Raw genomic sequence first — 17,697 nt, 5'->3', positions numbered from 1 at the left:
TAGTAGTAGCTTTATAGTAAGACTTAAAATCATGCAGTGTAAGTCCTCAAAATTTGTTCTTTTTTTTCAAGGTTGTTTTGGCTATTCATTGCATTTCCATAAAATTTTTTAATCAACCTGGAAATTTCTACCCCAAAACTAAACCTATTTGGATCTTTTTTTGGAATTACATTGACTTTAAATATTAATTTAGATCTGACATCTTAGGTAGAAGAGCTGATGTTATAATATTATAATGTTAACATCTTAACATCGTTGAAAACTCCAATAGTGGATCTCGTATTTTCTATAATTTGGATTCATTAAGCTTCTTAGATCTGTGGGTTTATAGTTTTCATTAAATTTGGAAAAATTTGGGCTACTTTATTAAATATTTTATATCCCTCTTACCTCTACCCCCTCTTCAAAAAAAATTCCTCCATTAGATATTTTCTTTCATATTTATTTTTAAATTTTAACTTAAAAGTATATTTCTTTCTGGCACATAAGCATCCTCAAGCATGGAGATTAATCAAAGCCTACTACTTCCTTCATCAACTTTTCTTTCTTTACGTAGGCCATAGGCTGTGATTCTTTGTGTTCTTATTACCTTATGGTTTATTTTGTCATTGGTTTTTATTGGAGAGTATTTTTTCTCTCATGAGTTGGAAAGTACCTGGAGGCAGAAGCTGTTGAACTGGGCATTGAAATTTGGTCTGGGTTTTCGGTATACAGTGATGCCTATAGTAAGGTGCCAGACATGTGCTTAGACCAAGGAAGAAATGCATTGATAAGGATGCATGAAAAAGAATAGTGCAATGTCGTTTCAGATAGATTAAGGTGATAAAATAGATTAAGTGGATCTTGAATTTCACATGAAAGAATTTGGACCATTGAAAGATTTTGGACAAAAATGTGACATGATTCACATTTTATTTCGGGATAAAACCTTATTCTAATATAAGACAGATCATGGGGTGTGGAGAATTGGAAGGACTGGGAACAGAATAGTCAGCTGGGGAAGGACATATTAGAAATAAAAGAGAATAGGGAACGATTAGAGATTTCAGATATGGAATAGTCAGGATTTGACAGCTAGTTGCATATGTGGGAGTTGAGGGGGAAGAGTCACATTGTACTTGGGTTTTGAGCCTTGAAGACTTGAACCTTTTAGGGTCCATTTAATAGAAAGAGGAAATGTGGAGCAGGTTTTTAGGGGCCCTAATGACAGTACTTTGCATATATTCAAAGTGAAGGGTTAGTTGGACCATTTCGATATATTCAGCTGAAGTGAAAAATTAAGACTAAACTAAGATAACTTTAGATAGAAGTTTGCTGTCTCTTTGTTTAGATTTCTGTCATCTGGGTAATCTTGTTTTTACATGCATATGTAATATATATGTATATACGTAGTATAAAATATATAAATATATGTACTATGAAAACATTTGTAGATATTTACTTGCTCTCACATTGTGCTTGCTTTGGTTTTTTGTTTCTATTAATCATGGTATGGTATAGATAGGTGTAATTTATGCATACTTTAACTTTTGTGGATTTGACATTTTTTTCTTTATGTAATTTTTTTTATTTAGAGTATAGCAGTTTTCCCTTAATTTTTTTTTTTTGTATTTCTCAAAGTTAACTCAAGAATCATTTATTTATAGCCCTTTGTTTTATTTGGGGGAGAAAGGACTAAACATTTATTTGCTCAAAGATACTTACAAAGCAGTTCATAATGACCAAGTATTAATTAACCAGTTTATAAAACAGGATCTCATTTTACCATAAGGCGATTGAAGGATGAAGACATGTCTAAGCCAGTAAATCAGTTAGAGGTAGCATTTACCTCATTCATCTGATAGTATTTATATTAGTCCCTTTGTTCATTTCCTTACCTGAAATTATCTTTTTGAGAGGAAGGATGGAGGTGCATCTGCAAGGAATTCAGTTGATCACACTCCTCAGCTCATAGCATGCATAGTGTCCTAGTATTAATATTCCTTCTTTTTCTCCACCATTGTACCTTAACCATTACTCAGGAGTAATGTGTATATCAGTATAAACTGGATATAGTGTTGTTTTGTGTTTGTTTAATTTGCATAACTGGTATTGTGCTATAAATCTTACATCTTATTTTTTTCTACTAAATATTAGACCATTTAGACCCAATTATGTTGCTCTAAATGATCTTATCCTATTGCTGAATAGTTGTATTCCAATATATGTATATTTCACATTTTACTTACTCCTTGCTGATGAACATCTAGACTGTCACCAAATCTTTGCTATTACAGAAAAAATAAATTGCTGCAATGAACCTAATATCTTGTGTACTTTTAAACTTTCTCTGGGTTCTGTATCTACTCATGGGATTACTGGATCAGTAGGATACATTCTGCCTGTTTGCTTTCTAAAATGCTGCTCAAGGTTCACATTCCCATTGGCAGTGCATGAGGGTTCTTAATTTCTTTCCTGTATTTGCCAGCACTTCTTACTATCCAGTGTTCTAATATTTGCCAGTCAGATGAGTACAAAGTATATCCTTATGGTTAATTTAATTTGCATTTCTAATTATAAATGTGATTGATCATCTGTTTATATACTTATTATTAGCCTTTTAAATTTCCCTCTGTATTTTCCCTATTCCTATTCATTGACCATTTTTAAAACTTGAGTTTTCTGTCATCATGTTTCTGCTGTTTTGCTAGTTTTACTCATTGCAGATGTCTTTTCACAGACTATCGTTTGGCTGTATTGCCTTTTGTGGAACAGAAATACTTAATGCTGTCAGATCTATAAGTGACTTAAGCTTTTGGAATCTTATTTTAAAAATCCTTCTCCAGTTTGAGATTGTAAAGTTATTTTGTGTTTTCTTTTTTTTTTATAGTTTTATCTTTACATTTACATTTTTTATTCAATCTGGAATTTATTTTGTAGTAAGGTATAAAGTAAAGATCTAATTTTTTTCCTCTATTTGATAAGACAGTTTTCCTGAAACTAGTTATGAAATAATCTATAAAGTAATCTAACTTTTTCTTACTGATTTTTGATGCTAGCAGGTTTCTGTGTTTCTGGTTTCTTTATTGTATACAATTGAGCTATTTGCTTCTGTACTAGTAACAGACAATTTTAACTACTGTGGTTTTATTACAGACATTATATCTGGTGGGGTGAGTGTCCTTTTTTTCTTTTTTCTTTTTTTTCTATTTTTTTTCAGTTAGCTATATATGGACCTTTATCTTCATATATAAATTTTATAATCAATTTGTAAATTTTCTTTCCAAATCCTTCAAAATATTGGATGAGAATTACTTTGAATTTATAGTTTTAAGGCATTGAGCATAGTTTATATGTCCATTTTTTTCAGATCTTTTAATACTTGTCATAGAATTTTTAAATTGTCATCTTAATGTCTGGAGCATTCTCTACAAAGCTAATCCTAGAGGCTTTATGATGTTAATTCTCTTTAAATTATATCTTATTTTCTATAACATTCTCTGATTACTTCTTGCTGGTATAGAATAATACTATTGACTTTATATGTTCTTGTGACTGGGCAGTTGCTGAACTCTCTTATTCTAATCATTTGCCTCTTGATTTTTTTTAGGTATTCTATGTAATTATGATTATATCATCTGAAATGACAATATTTTTTCCCCTTCAGTTCTTTAATACTCTTTTGTCGTCTTAACGCATGTCCAGTATTATTTTGAACAGTACAAGTAATAGCTTCCTTTTTGTGTGTTCTATTCCATAGAATATGCATCTAAGTTTTCTGTGCATGTATTTTATAGTTTGTTTTTATTATAAATGAAATCATTTAAAGATTACATTTTCTAATATGTTGCTGAAATGTAGAAAGCCAATTGGAATTTTTGAAATTAATCTGTATTTGGCCACTTTGCTAATAAATTCAGTGACTGTTTCTAATAGCTAGGATACTCTCAAATTTAACAATTCATTTTTTAATCAAACAATTTGTTAAGCTTGGGAAGTCATCAAGGCTGGTGCTTAGTACATGTTCTGACGACAGCAAGCCTGCTCTCCATAATAATCTGATAGACTTTCCTAATTTAGTTAAATATCTTAGTCTAACACTATTTCTACCACCATATTAGGGCTAAGTATAGTAACCTATATAATTCTTTTATCATTTCTCCAACTTAATGTCTTCTCTCTTACTTATCCTCAACTCTGCAATTCTTTATGGAGGGACTTCAGGTAATTTTTGAATTCCATAGCATTGTTTTTAAAATATTTGCGTATGTGTATTTTTTGGAAGAAAATAATTATTAGATTCTTACAGGGGACCATGTTACCCACTTCCCCACCACCAAAGTTGAAGACCACTGCTCTAAAACATCATTAAGTCTTTTTCTTTTCTTCTATCTGACAAAAATACTTTCCCTGTGGATAATAATAATAGCTAGAATTTATTGTACACTAACTATATGCTAAGCACTGTTTTAAGTGCTTTTCACTTAAATTCATTTAAGCTTCACAACAAGTATGAGGTAGCTATTATAAGCCTCACTTTACCAATAAGGAAATGGGCACAGAAAGCTGAATGGCTCAAGATTCACAGCTAGTAAGTAAAGCAGCCAGGATTTGAACACATTTAGTCTGGATGCCAATTCTGCACTATTAACATCTGAGTTATGCCGCTGCTTGCTACACAAAACATTTTTTGAGCAGTACAGATAATTTTCTTTAGTATTAAGTCTGTAAAAACCACTGTAATATTGCATATTATACTCTTTGATCTCAATATAACTATTAATACTCTACCTATAGATATCTCGTAGTATATAATATGGTAATTGATTTATTGATGCCTGAATAGACACACTAAAATAGCAAAAAATTGAAAATATCTCAAGTATCCATCAATGGGAAACTGGTTAAATAAATTATGGTTTATTCAGGTAATGGAATATTCTTCAGAAAAGAACAGAATAGAAAGTTTTCTATGCTAATACAGAAGAATCTCAAAAATATATTAAGTAACAAAAGGCAAGCTGTGCTTATATTAAATGCAGATGGGGAGAAATCATAGTATTCATGTTTGCAAATGTATATAAAATATTATGGAAAATACATTAAAAATTATGGTTAGGTTTTACCTAGGAGTTGATGTAGTGAGTTTGAGATTTAAGGTAGAAGGGGAACAAGATGGTTGAGAGGCTTTCTTTTGAAATGGTATCTTTTTATAGTTTCTAGTTTTTAAATAGTTTACAGAAAAGGTATCTTTTTATAATTTCTAGTTTTTTAATTAAGTTTACAGAAAAGGAAAAATGTATTTCTGTTTTGAAAAGGTAATCACATTTTTCAAAATTTGAAGATATTCTATTAAAAAATAGAATATTTCTAGTTTTTACATAGTTTACAGAAATGGTATCTTTTTATAATTTCTAGTTTTTTAATTAAGTTTACAGAAAAGGAAAAATGTATTTCTGTTTTGAAAAGGTAATCACATTTTTCAAAATTTGAAGATATTCTATTAAAAAAATCTGTTTTACCCCTTTTCCTAGCTGCTCAGTTGCTTCAAGTGCTGTCAGTTCCCTCTGTATTATTTCAGAGATGTTTTATGCTTATACAACTAAAAAATGTGCGTAGAAGTGTATTATTTTAGCCCACTTTTTTACACGTAGTTTTATAGCTTCCCTATTTTTTTTTCACTTACGAGTGTAATTTGGAGATCAGTTCATATTCAGTACATGAAAACCTTCCTCATTTTGGTTTACAGGTTTATAATATTTCATTATGTAATATACCAGGATGTATTCAGTTCCCTGTTAATAAACATTTGGATTATTTTAGTCCCTTGCTATTTATAGATACCACAATGAATAATAGTACATGCAAACTATTTTGCATAGTTTTGATAATATTTTTATGGTTATTATCAAATTTTCTTTCATTGAAGTTGTACCAAACATGTTAATGCCAGCAATTATGAGAGTTTCTTTATACTTGTGTCTACTTAGTGTGTTATTAAACTATTTGATCTTTGCATTTAGATCTTTTGTCTGGATAAAATATATCTCAGTAAAATATATCTGGTTTTAATTTGCATTTCTCCTAAGATTGAGCATTTTCTCTATTTAGGAGCCATTTTGTTTTCTATACTATGACCTACTTTTTACATAATACCTCTTCTGAAAATAATTAGAAAGTGGAGACAGTGAGAAAAACAATTCACTATCTGACCTTAAAAAAAAGTATCTCATGAGTTTTTCTTTGTTCAGAATAATCTGCTGCTCTCATCTGTTTTGCCAGAGTCAAATGATAGGGAAGAATGAGAAACTTTTCTTTCATTTTTTTCTTCTTCCATAAATTTTTCTTTGGTTAGGTTTCTCTCATTGTAGTGATTCACATTTGGACTCAACATCTGCTTCATGAGGGAAGCCTAGTAACTTTGAAGTAGCCTATTGATCCCAGGGGATGCCTGTTGTAGGTCTTTGTTAACTTCCATCCATTGTTAAATATTTCCTGGCATTGAGAAGATGAAAAAAATATTGCTGTTTTTCTACCATTAGTAGTTCTTGTCTTCTCAAGTTATTTTTTTTGCCTTACATTAGAAAATAAATGCCCTGTCTCAATAGAGGAGGAACATATAGTGTTGTAAATATATATGGACAAAACAACAAAACCCCAAATTACATAAAGCAGAAATTAACAGAATTGAAAGAAGAAATATACAGATCCACAATTACAGCTGAGGACTTCAGTGTTTTTTCTTCATGGTCAGGAAATCAACTATGATAAATGAGACATGAACAATAATGTCAATCAACTTGATATAATTGGCATCTACAGAGTACTTTACCAAACGATAGCAGAATGCATATTTTTCATAAATGCACATGGGACACTCTTCAGAATATACTGTATGCGAAGCCATAAAATAAGTATCAAATTTAAAAGAATTGAAATTATTATACAACATATGACCAAATGGAATTAAATTAGAAATCAATAACTGAAGGAAATATGGAAATCCACAGATGTATGGAAATTAAGCAACACACTTCTAAAAAACTTTGTATCAAAGCAGAAATCACAAGGAAATTAGAAAATACTTAAACTGAATGAAAATAAAAACAATATGGCAAAATTATATGATGCAGCCCAAAATAGTTCTTGGAGAGAGATAGCTTCAAATGCTTATATTTAAAAAGATGAAAGATCTAAAGTCATTTATCTGAATTTCTACTTTTCGAAGCTAGAAATAGAGCAAATTAGACTCAAAACAAGTTTAAAAAAGGAAATTACAAAAATCAGAGCAGAAATCAATGAAGTAGTAAAGGAGAAATAGTAGGGAAAATCAGTGAGTCCAAAATCTGATTCTCTGCAAAGATCAATAAAATGGATAAATCTAAATGTCAAGATCTGAGCTGAATTGAAAGAGAGGGAACTGAGTCGCTAGGAGTTGGAGTAGCTGATTAAAGCAATAAGCCAAAAATGAGAGTTAAGCCTTTAATTACTTAATGTGATGGTGTAAGCAAGGGGCCAAAACCAGAGAAAACACTGACCCCCCCTATTCAATTTACCATGATGGAATAGACTGACACATCCATTGAGGATCAAGTAGATCAGTGCAGATTTGGGAGTCCATTGAGGGAGCCCCAGACAAAGAATCTGGCAATTTTTCTGTACTCTGAGGTGGAGGAAAGTAGAGAGATAGGATGGGGAAAGTACTGGGTACTGAGTCAGAGTGGGAAGTGTCTTTAAGGTTTCCCCTTCTTTCCATAAGGTAGCCTTGTCAGAGAGACCAGAGAGACCCTTGCCCAAGGCCTCAGATAAAGAGGCCTGGAATAAAAGCACCAGGGCTAGGAATGTAAATATATGAGAGCATGACTGGCCAGGGGGGCCTGGGGTCTTGACTCCAAATCTCTTCAGAGATTGTGATGCCTTGGCTCTGTACCAAGTGTGTAGGGAGGGTAGTTTTCACTTGTGTGTCCTGCAAAGTAAATCCTTTTTAATTGCCTTAATTAGGCCTAAAAAGTCATGCATAGGTTTTTAACTAAGAGACAGAATCTTCACTATATTGATAAGAAAACAAAGAGAGAAAGTAAAAATTACCAGTATCAGGAGTGAAGGAGGAAGCATCCGTACAGAATCAAAAATAACATTTGCCAAAAAATTTGATAACGTATATGAAATGGACAAATTCCTTGAAAGATACAAATTACTAAAACTGACTCAAAAATAAATAGAAAATCTTGAGTAGCTCTATATCAAGTAAGAAAATTTATTTTAGTTATTAAACTTTTATAATTATTATCCTTCTATAAAAGAAAAGCCAAGAACTTTATACCAACAATGATGATAATATGGTGGATTTTATGACACATTTAAGGAAGAAATTATATCAATACTATACAAATTCAGAAAAAAAGAGGAAGAAGGAACTCTCCAAATTCATTTTATGAGGCCAGTTTTACCTTGATAATTCAAACCAGACATCAAGAGAAAAAAAAATCTGTAATTCCATCTTTCTCATGAACATAGAAGTAAAAGCCTTAACAAAATATTAGCAATGGAAAGAAAATACACCTTGACCAACTGGATTTATCTTAGGAATGCATAGTTGGTTCAATACAAATAATTAATTTAATTTACCATAATAAGAGACTAGTTTTTTGTTTTTTGTTTTTTAAGCATATGATCATCTCAGTAGTCAAAGAAAAAACATTTGACAAAATCCAGCACTCTTTCATGGCAAAAACACTGAAGAACAAAGAATATGAGAGAATTTCCTTAACTTGATAAAGGGCATCTATGAAAAACCTATAGCTAACATCATACTTAATAGTGAAAGATAGAAAGCTTGCCCCCTTAGATCAGGGACAAGACAGGGATGGCTGCCCTCATCTCTTCTTTTCAGCATTGTATTAGGGATTCAAAAAAGCAGGCAAAAAAGAAATAAAAGGCATCTAGATTGGAAAAGAAAAGGTAAAACACTTTCTCTTTGCAAATTAGATAATCTCGTATGTGGAAAATCATAAGGAATCTCCAAAAAAACTGTTAGAGCTCATGAATCAGTTCAGCAAGGTTGTAGAATACATGATAAATGTACAAAGAAAAAAATCAGCTGTATTTCTATGCACTAGCCGTGAGCAATCTGAAAATGAAATTAAGAAAATTTCATTTATAATAGGGTGATGAAAATATTCTGGATTTAGATGGTGGTGACAGTTGCACAATTTTGTAAATGTACCAAACCCCACTGACATATACTTTTAAAAGGTAGATTTTTTTAGTATATGAATTTTATCTCAATTTAAAAATATATTGAGAAAGGACTTGCATCTAGAATTTATCAAGAATTCTTATAACTCAATATAAGGTGTTTACAAGGTGTGGAAAGATTAATTTTATCTCAGTAGAGCTGGGCAGTCTAAGGTCTCATTAAGTGGGCTCAGAGGAGGCTTTCCTGGGAAAATGGAATTTGAACGATGATAAGAATTGCTCCAGTGGATAGAGAAAAGTAGACATACTAGCATCCTAAATGGTTTTTCAGTTGAATAAAGAGGGATTAGGAAGTACATTTGGTGTTTATAAGACTAACATACCTTAAAAATCAACTTTCAGTACGTGAGTCCTTTTGGGTAACTGATTTCTCTGGTTCTCTTATTACTGAGTAGAGCTTCCGATTGCTTGGCACTTAGATCTCTGAAGTTTGTTTGTTTGTTTGTTTGTTTGTTTTTAAACTCCACTTCCTTTTAAAACTGACTTTGTTTCACACTCATCCAGGATCGAGGCAAATTATTTATTTAGTACTGCCTCTGGTGAAGTCCATCCTTTTCTGTTTTTCTTCTTCATCTGCAATGACAGCCTACCTCTTTTTAACCAAAAGTCATTTTCCCTTTGCCCCAAATTAACATTTGCTTTCATAGAGTTACTAGGTTCTATAGACTGTGTTCATCAGATATGTAGCAACACTATTTAAAAAATAAATGTATAAAAGAAGCAGATGCTGTGGCACTAAGGTGTTAAATTCTAAGGGGATATTTGGATATAGCAGCTAGAAGACTTTGTCTCTCGTCTTTGCTCCTCCTACTCCTTTTACTTTTCTTTAGTTGACTGTTAGTTTTTCTTACTATCCAAAAGTAATTGATGAGGATGACATTTAAAATATCTATAATGAGAATATTCTTGATGCAATGTCTTAAGAATTTTCTATTTCATGTCTAAAAGGAAGAAGAAGAATTTTCAGTTCTTTCCAGCTGCCTGGGACTTCTGCCAACATTTTACCAAACAGAACATCCATTTATCAGTGCCTCCTGTCTGGATTGGTCAGTTCCAGCATTTGATATTATATCTCAATGGTGTTTTGAGATAAATTCATTTACTGAAAGACATGCAGAACAAGGAAAGGTATGTAAAAAGAATAACACTAATTTGCCAAAATGATGATGTGCTAATAGGTAAGAGAATAATGAAGAATTTGAAATGCCAGGTCATTTGTTCTTGGCAGCATTTATTTAATTATATTGAAAAAAAAATGGTTTACTTATATAATATTTATGAGTGTGTAAATAGAAATATTTCTAAATTTTATCTGAATGGATAAAACTAAGCTCTTAGTATGCCACTTTTAGTTTTTTTAGGCTGTCAGGTTTTTATTGAATACCTTAAATATTAGCATCAGACTTGGAAGATACAAAGGAATTTTAAGGTAGATAAGGAGTCTGTAAGCTTAACTAGAAAGAGAACTGTCACATAAAAATCAAAGATTTGGAATAGCAGACCTAAAGGTCATGTTTTTAAAATTTGCTGGGCCAGTGCTGCCAGCTCAGCTGGCAAAAGGTTTTGTATTGGAGACAAGTGAAATGGAAAGGCAGAGTGGGGACAGTGGTGAGTGGCTCTGAATGCCATGGTTTGGTGCTCAGACTTTCTTCTACAGCTAGAACTACAATTTTTGTAAATAATATGATGAAAGTAGTATTTTATAGAGGTAATCTGGTGGCTTTTTAGTAGGTAAATTGAAGTAAGGAGAGAGGGAAACCAGAGATGATTATTTAGGTGGTAAAGAAAATCTGGACTATTCTAATAGTAGAAATCAGAATGCAACCAATGCAAGGGACATTTGAAAAAAATATGTAAGACTTGGTCACCAGATATACATGACTTTGAGATCTTGCACTTAAATCATGAGAAGAATAGTAGCTAGTATAGAGAGTTCTGATAGGAACCTGCTCCTGCTTAAACACCATTGATAAGGACTCCTTGCATGGCATTCTAGGATTTTCACCATCTCACTTAACTTTTTACTTCATTTTGTACTACTCCCCTGCCCACTGCCTTGTTCAAACCACATAAGAGTATTTCTTTCTAAGTGTGCTATATATTTTCGAACATCTATGCTATTGCTTATTACTGTTACTTTTATCTTACCCTTCTCCTGTTGTATTAATCACCAATCTAGGCTTTGCTAAGATAAATGTTACCTCTTCTATAAATCTTTGTCTGATAGTCCATCTTATTCTACAGTCCTGATCCCTTCCCTCTGGTGTGCTGTATGAGAATAGTTTCGCCACTTTCTCTTAAGTCGCCATATTTATCACTTTGTTTATTGTGTCAACTGTGACTCCACAAAGCAAAAATTATTTCTTATTTATTCTTGAATCCCTAGTTCCTGTAAAGTGCCTGATGTAGACTAGTCACCTAATAAATATTGGTGGAACACTTAGGTGGATTGGTAGAAATAGAATTGATGAGAGGGGAGCCAAGTTTCAGGGGAAATGAGAATTTTAATTTTAACATCAAAAGGACAATAACAAATTAGTATTTCAGATGACTGAGTCAGGCGAGACTTAATTTTTAAAAATTTGAAGTGAATAATAAGGTAAGGTAAACATAAATAATAAATGTCTCTACTTTTGTTCAGTTCTATATTTTTGTTGAAGTTTTTAAAGAGATAATATCTCATTTTATACCTTTTTTTTAAAGGAAAGGGAAATTCAAGAAGTTAATTGAACCTTGGATATTACGTATAAAAATCCTTTTTTCCTGTCTAGTAGTTTATTCACAGATTATAACTAGAATCTGAAGTTATATTTTGATGTTTGAAAACCTTCGAGGAATGATTTGGAGTAAGAAATGGACATAATTATAGAACCAGGACAAGAGAAAAAAAGATGAGCATACTTAAATTGTTTTGTCTTTATATGAGCCATTGGTTAAGCAATGGATAAAAATTAACTTATTTTATAGTGTAAGAGCAAGCCTATATTTTAGATGAATGATTATTGGTGTGGAAATTGATGGAAAATAGGTGTTTTTTCTATAGGTGTTTTCTTCCAGCTGGTGCCAAATAAAATTCATCAGCAAAGTAGCTTATCATTTAAAAGACCAGTATTTTTTTCAGATGATTGAGTACATGTTAAGATCAGTTAATTTCATAGACATCCACCTATTGCCTCATAGCTTTCTTTTTGAAGAAAACTCTATGGTTGGAGGCTATGTAATGTGGGCTACTGGAGAATTTACAGCCTAATCTAGATAAGTATCAAGTTCAGTGAGGACAAATTTCTGTTCCTTCCACTGATGGAAGAATTCCAATATAGTCAGCTCATTAAAGAATATGCAATGTTTTGAGCCAGGGTTGGGCACTGACTCAAAAATACATATTGTAAGCCGACATTGTCCTTATTCCTGCTTCCATGGCCACTTTATCCATTAACTTATTGATAAACACCAAGTTAGCTACTTAATTACTGCATTGATTTAGATGAGTTATAGCTTTAGATAATGTGAAATGATCAACATATGAGTTGCCTGCCATCATACAGCATTTTAAGATAATATTCATACTACATTTTATTTATGTGTAAATGGAGTAGCATCTAGAAAAAAATTAGTGCTATTATCAACATTTTTATATACCTGAAAATAATAATTAAAGTGTACCCTGCAGGGAAATTGAACTAATTTGGTATTTTTTTCCCATGCTTAAGCAGAATATTTATGAAGAGTTGTAGCCCCAGCACTTATGGATATGAAAGGTCTTAGTTTGAGGAAGGAGACTCTGGATTATAAATTATTGAAATAGAAATAAGAGTTAAAACTGTGACCTTTCTTAAAGAAAAAGCTAATGAATTGTTTGTTTATCTGAGAAAGGTAAAAACTTGGTTTTTAAAACTGAACTGTTTAAAATTTTGCATTAAGCAAATAAGTCACGTTTTTACAGACAGTTTTCTCATTCTTTAAAGAAAATCCTTTTAAAGAATAAGTATTTTGCCTTACTGACTTAAATACATAGGACTAATGAATATTTTTGGATAACGTTTTAGGCCTTGCTTATCCAAGAGTCAAGATGGAAATTACCACACCTACTGCAGTTGCCTGAGAATTATAACACCATTTTCCAGTACTATCACAGAAAAACCTGTAGTGTCTGCACCAAGGTTCCTAAAGATCCTGCCGTTTGCCTTGTTTGTGGTACTTTTGTATGCCTGAAAGGACTTTGCTGCAAGCAACAAAGTTACTGTGAATGTGTATTGGTAAGCAGTTGTAAATAATATAAAATTTATGAAACTCACGTGGAAATGTGGTATTTATAGGGTCAAGCCTGCTCTTCAAGTTTAACTACTCTTTGAATAAAATGACCAATACATATAAAGGTTTTGTTCTTTTTTCGTTCTAGTTTTTTTGTTTGTTTTTCTTTTTAATCCAGTGGAAGGGTTAAAAAAAACACCTGAGGCTTTAAATAAAACCTTTTTTAAGTCTAATTTACTTCCTCTCCTTACTCCTACTGCCCTTTAATGATACATACTTTTTTAAATGCCGGTGCTATGAAACAACAGTTGTATATGCTATTAGGTTGGCTTTTAAATACAGCTTTAGTTAATCTTTACCCAGATTCCTCTTAATGCATTATTAATAAAGTGTTAGAAATGAGATTGTAAATTTAACTTAGATGAAATCTTATTAAAATTTGAAAAAATATTTGTTTTACATAGAAGAAATTTACATAAGGGATCTTATAAAGTCCATGTGATTATGAAGTTAATTGATATATTTTTAATGTTTTAGCATTCTCAGAACTGTGGAGCCGGAACAGGGATTTTTCTTTTGATCAATGCATCAGTGATTATCATCATTCGAGGCCACCGCTTCTGCCTCTGGGGTTCTGTGTATTTGGATGCCCATGGAGAGGAAGACCGGGATCTTAGGTTAGATGTGCATACACTTATCTGGGTGTTTTATGAAGTTTGGTCAGTGAGAACAATGTGCCATTTCTGGCATTGAAATGATAATACTTGTTAATTTTTATATTAAGAAATCCTGAGTCATTAGAGCTATTTCTAGTTTTTGAGATATTTTCCTCATCAACATGCTAAGGGAACATGAAATAATCCAAATTACTATGTGGTATTTTTGCCATGAGGAATTTATTTTTTAAAAATGTGAAATCTTCATTATATTTTATTACTTTTAATACTTTTTCCCTCTTTTTATTTCTAGGCGAGGCAAGCCTCTCTACATCTGTAAGGAAAGATACAAAGTTCTTGAACAACAGTGGATTTCTCATACTTTTGATCACATCAATAAAAGATGGGGTCCACATTACAATGGGCTGTGACTCACCACCTCAGCATTGCATTATATCGTCATTTTCATTAAGAATTTATCAACAATAAGCTTTAACTTAATTTGGGAGATTAACGCTTTTGCTGAAGGAAAAAAAGAAAACATATGTTATAAAGTCTTTCCAAAATTAGGTGCTTGGTAATCACATTAATGGTATAAAATTTTTTTAAAAAGTATCTGGAGATCATAACAAGTAAAAAGTTAAATCATTCTTTCGTTATTTCCTTTTTTAAAAAATCTCCAATTAATAAGCACAACTTGACAAAATTATTTAAAACGGATTCTCCCAGCAATCCATATCAGTTGTTCATTGATAGAGTGGGTGTGATTTATTTAAAGTTTTACTGCTTCTTTATATCTGTGTGTTTTAATTTGCATCTGCTAAACATAATGCACCTTTTCCCTCCTCCATTCTTGTGTTGATTTGAGATATTTGCTGTATGTAATTAGAAAAAAATGTAAAACATGATTTATGTGAAATATTGTATAGTAAAAGTTGGTCTAATAGTAGAACTTTAAAATTTTTTCTTATTGTGAGGAATCTGTTAAAAGTTTAAGGCTTTGCTGAAAACTTAATTCATTCTCAGGAATTTCATAAATATTCTCCCCAGGTAAATAATTGAAATAGTTGTAAAATAAGTAGATAGCTGCTGTTAATATGATACAGTACATTTTGGGAGACGTGTGTGGTTGGGGGAGTCCTTAAAAATCAGAATTTCCATTTCAGTTGGATGAATTAATAGAAGTAGTAACAAATAGATTTTACTATAAAATCAAAAGTTTTAAGAGCAAACACGTGGCATATTTTGATTCTGCGCATGTCTACCTTTTATTACCAACCAAGTTTTTGTTTAAATGACTGGACTGAAAATGCTCAGACTTCCCCACAAATGAAGCATAGTTTTGGAACTTTCCTATCAGCTCAAAAGGTTCATCCATAATGTATTTGTGCAATGTAATCACTGCAATTTCTGCTTGGTTTCCTAAAGCGGAGGGCGGGGGATGGCTCAGTGGTGATGACCCTCATGAATGAGCCATGCATCTGCATTCTTCTTAGAAGCTGCTGTGAAAAGCAATTCGTGTTTGTAGGGTTCTTAAATCAGGAAGAATGGGAATGATTGAGCTAAAACCCACTCAGTAGGGAAAGATTACAGAAAAGCATGTTATATATTGCTACCAAGATTTTTCTTCCAAATAATTTGATGATTATTTCATACATAGTGCTATCAAGCAATTCCTGGTATTTTGGACTTACGTGGCTTGTTATATGTAAAATTACATTTTTACATGTAAAAATAAACAAAAAACATCTAATGATAAAATATGAAAATAAAATATCTACAATCTAAAAATTATTGAAAGACGTGACATTGCAGAATATGCAAATGGACATTAAATGATGGCCTTGAATTAAAATAGAGCAGAACAAACAGTACATATTCAAATGTGTTCAAAAAGTCAAAAAATTATCTATAGCTCTACAGCAAAATACGTGGAAATAGCTTGCTATTTTTATATACATTTCCAAAACATTAAGATAACTTTCTGAAAGACTAGAATGATTCTGTTTAACTAAATAGCTGTCCTTTCCAACACATTGCTACTTTTTAAAATAATGTATCATAAGTTCAGCCTATCATATCTTTTGCATCAGTCATTATGAATACCAGACCATTTGTAAGTGTGGTTGAAGAGCAAAATGCTAATTTACATCTCTAGTAAATACTGTTTCAGGATTCACGAACTTGAATAATTCTACAGTTTGAAACTCTGATGCTATATATACATGGTATAATGTATTCAGACTTTGATTACTACATATTTAAAATGGAATGTTTTATGGTTGTGCATATGGATGTGAAGTGAAAATATTAGCCTTAACATTAAAATTTGGGTTTGATAGTGTTTATTTTGATATTGGTGAATTAGTCACCAGTAAATTTTAAAAAAGCACTTGGTTGAAAATTGTACTTGAATACATACATGCATGCTGCTAAACTAGAACTTTAATTTCTCCCCCCCTAACTTTTATAAGTCCCATTTATAAACCCACTTTTAAAAATAACAGGTCCAAGTTAGAGTGATGTGTGTATATTATTCAAAAAAATGTACTGGTGTGATATCTTGTATGAATGATCATTTAAATACAGTACATTACTGTAGAAGCTAAATCAATCTTTATAATTAAGCAGAAATTATAAAACTAGGAATAATCAACATTGTAAGATATGTTAATAAAAACCTACTGTCATTTGGTTTGTGAAAGGTCCTTAAAATGTTTAATGCTTACATGTTTTTTTTTTTTTTCAAAGATATTGACAATACTATGTATAAGTGAGCATAGCTGAAAAGATGAAAGCATAACATGACTAATAGTTGCTTTAAGGTGGAGTTAAGTATAAAAGGTTTGCTTTTCCTCTTTTTATTTTCAGAGCTAGATCCTATTTCTTCTTTCCTTGTCTCATAATTAATGCAAAGCTTTTGCTCAGATGTGTTTTTGGAAGGTGGGGAGAGGGAAACAGGTGTGTAAATCCATGGAACACTGTTATGGTCCTTGCTGCTTTCTGAAAATTCCCAGCTAGACATCAGATATCTAATGTGCTTTATGATAATTTACGTTTATTTTCAATGGCCCATGGTCTTGTTTGAGTTGAAAGACCTCACCCCTACCCATCTATCCTGTAGCTCACCAGCCAGTTATCAGTTAGGGATCTATAAACCATCTTTCTGCTTTATGTATTTTGATATTTATTGATTTCTGTGACTTAGAAAAGATGCTGTCTAAAAGCACTGAAGTCTTGGAAGTGACAGATGTATGAGAAGAGATGTAGCCCAAAAGTCTCTGTACCATTTCCAAGATCGTAATTGCTAACTCACAAGTTCCTGTTGTTGGCTTGTATTTGACGTCATGCGAACAACAACAAAAGCCAAAACAATGCAACATGGTTGTAACCACTGGAATCAAGTCACCAAGACAAAATACATTTACTGGTGGTTATGCCTGACACTTAATAGTAGGAGAGCAGAAGAATTGTTACTGTCTCAGTCATATTCACAGCACATAGTTCTTTCCTTTAACTTTATGATCTGGCTGGATGATATCAAGCTCTGCTT

General features: G+C 31.9%; 1 protein-coding gene across 6 annotated transcripts in view; it reads left to right on the top strand.

The window, feature by feature from the left end:
• UBR3 (ubiquitin protein ligase E3 component n-recognin 3 (putative)) overlaps window positions 1-16,852 on the top strand; it is a 187,984-nt gene extending 171,132 nt beyond the window's left edge. For 5 of the 6 annotated variants that reach the window (XM_011357787.2, XM_011357796.2, XM_011357824.2 and 2 more), the window contains exons 36-39: window positions 10,186-10,365; window positions 13,284-13,493; window positions 14,026-14,165; window positions 14,458-16,848. In XM_011357787.2, the coding sequence (XP_011356089.1) occupies window positions 10,186-10,365; window positions 13,284-13,493; window positions 14,026-14,165; window positions 14,458-14,575 (648 nt within the window). In that variant the 3' untranslated portion in view covers window positions 14,576-16,848. Of the gene's footprint in view, window positions 1-10,185; window positions 10,366-13,283; window positions 13,494-14,025; window positions 14,166-14,457 lie in introns of all 6 variants that reach the window. The other variant, XM_011357832.2, reaches the window with a different exon arrangement.
• Window positions 16,853-17,697: the final 845 nt, after the last annotated feature.

This window comes from Pteropus vampyrus, unplaced genomic scaffold (assembly GCF_000151845.1).
Source record: "Pteropus vampyrus isolate Shadow unplaced genomic scaffold, Pvam_2.0 Scaffold2, whole genome shotgun sequence".
In the NCBI taxonomy this organism is placed as follows: Eukaryota; Metazoa; Chordata; class Mammalia; order Chiroptera; family Pteropodidae; genus Pteropus; species Pteropus vampyrus.
The sequence above is the reverse complement of the archived record's forward strand: the minus strand, read 5'-3'. Positions and strand labels throughout refer to the sequence as shown.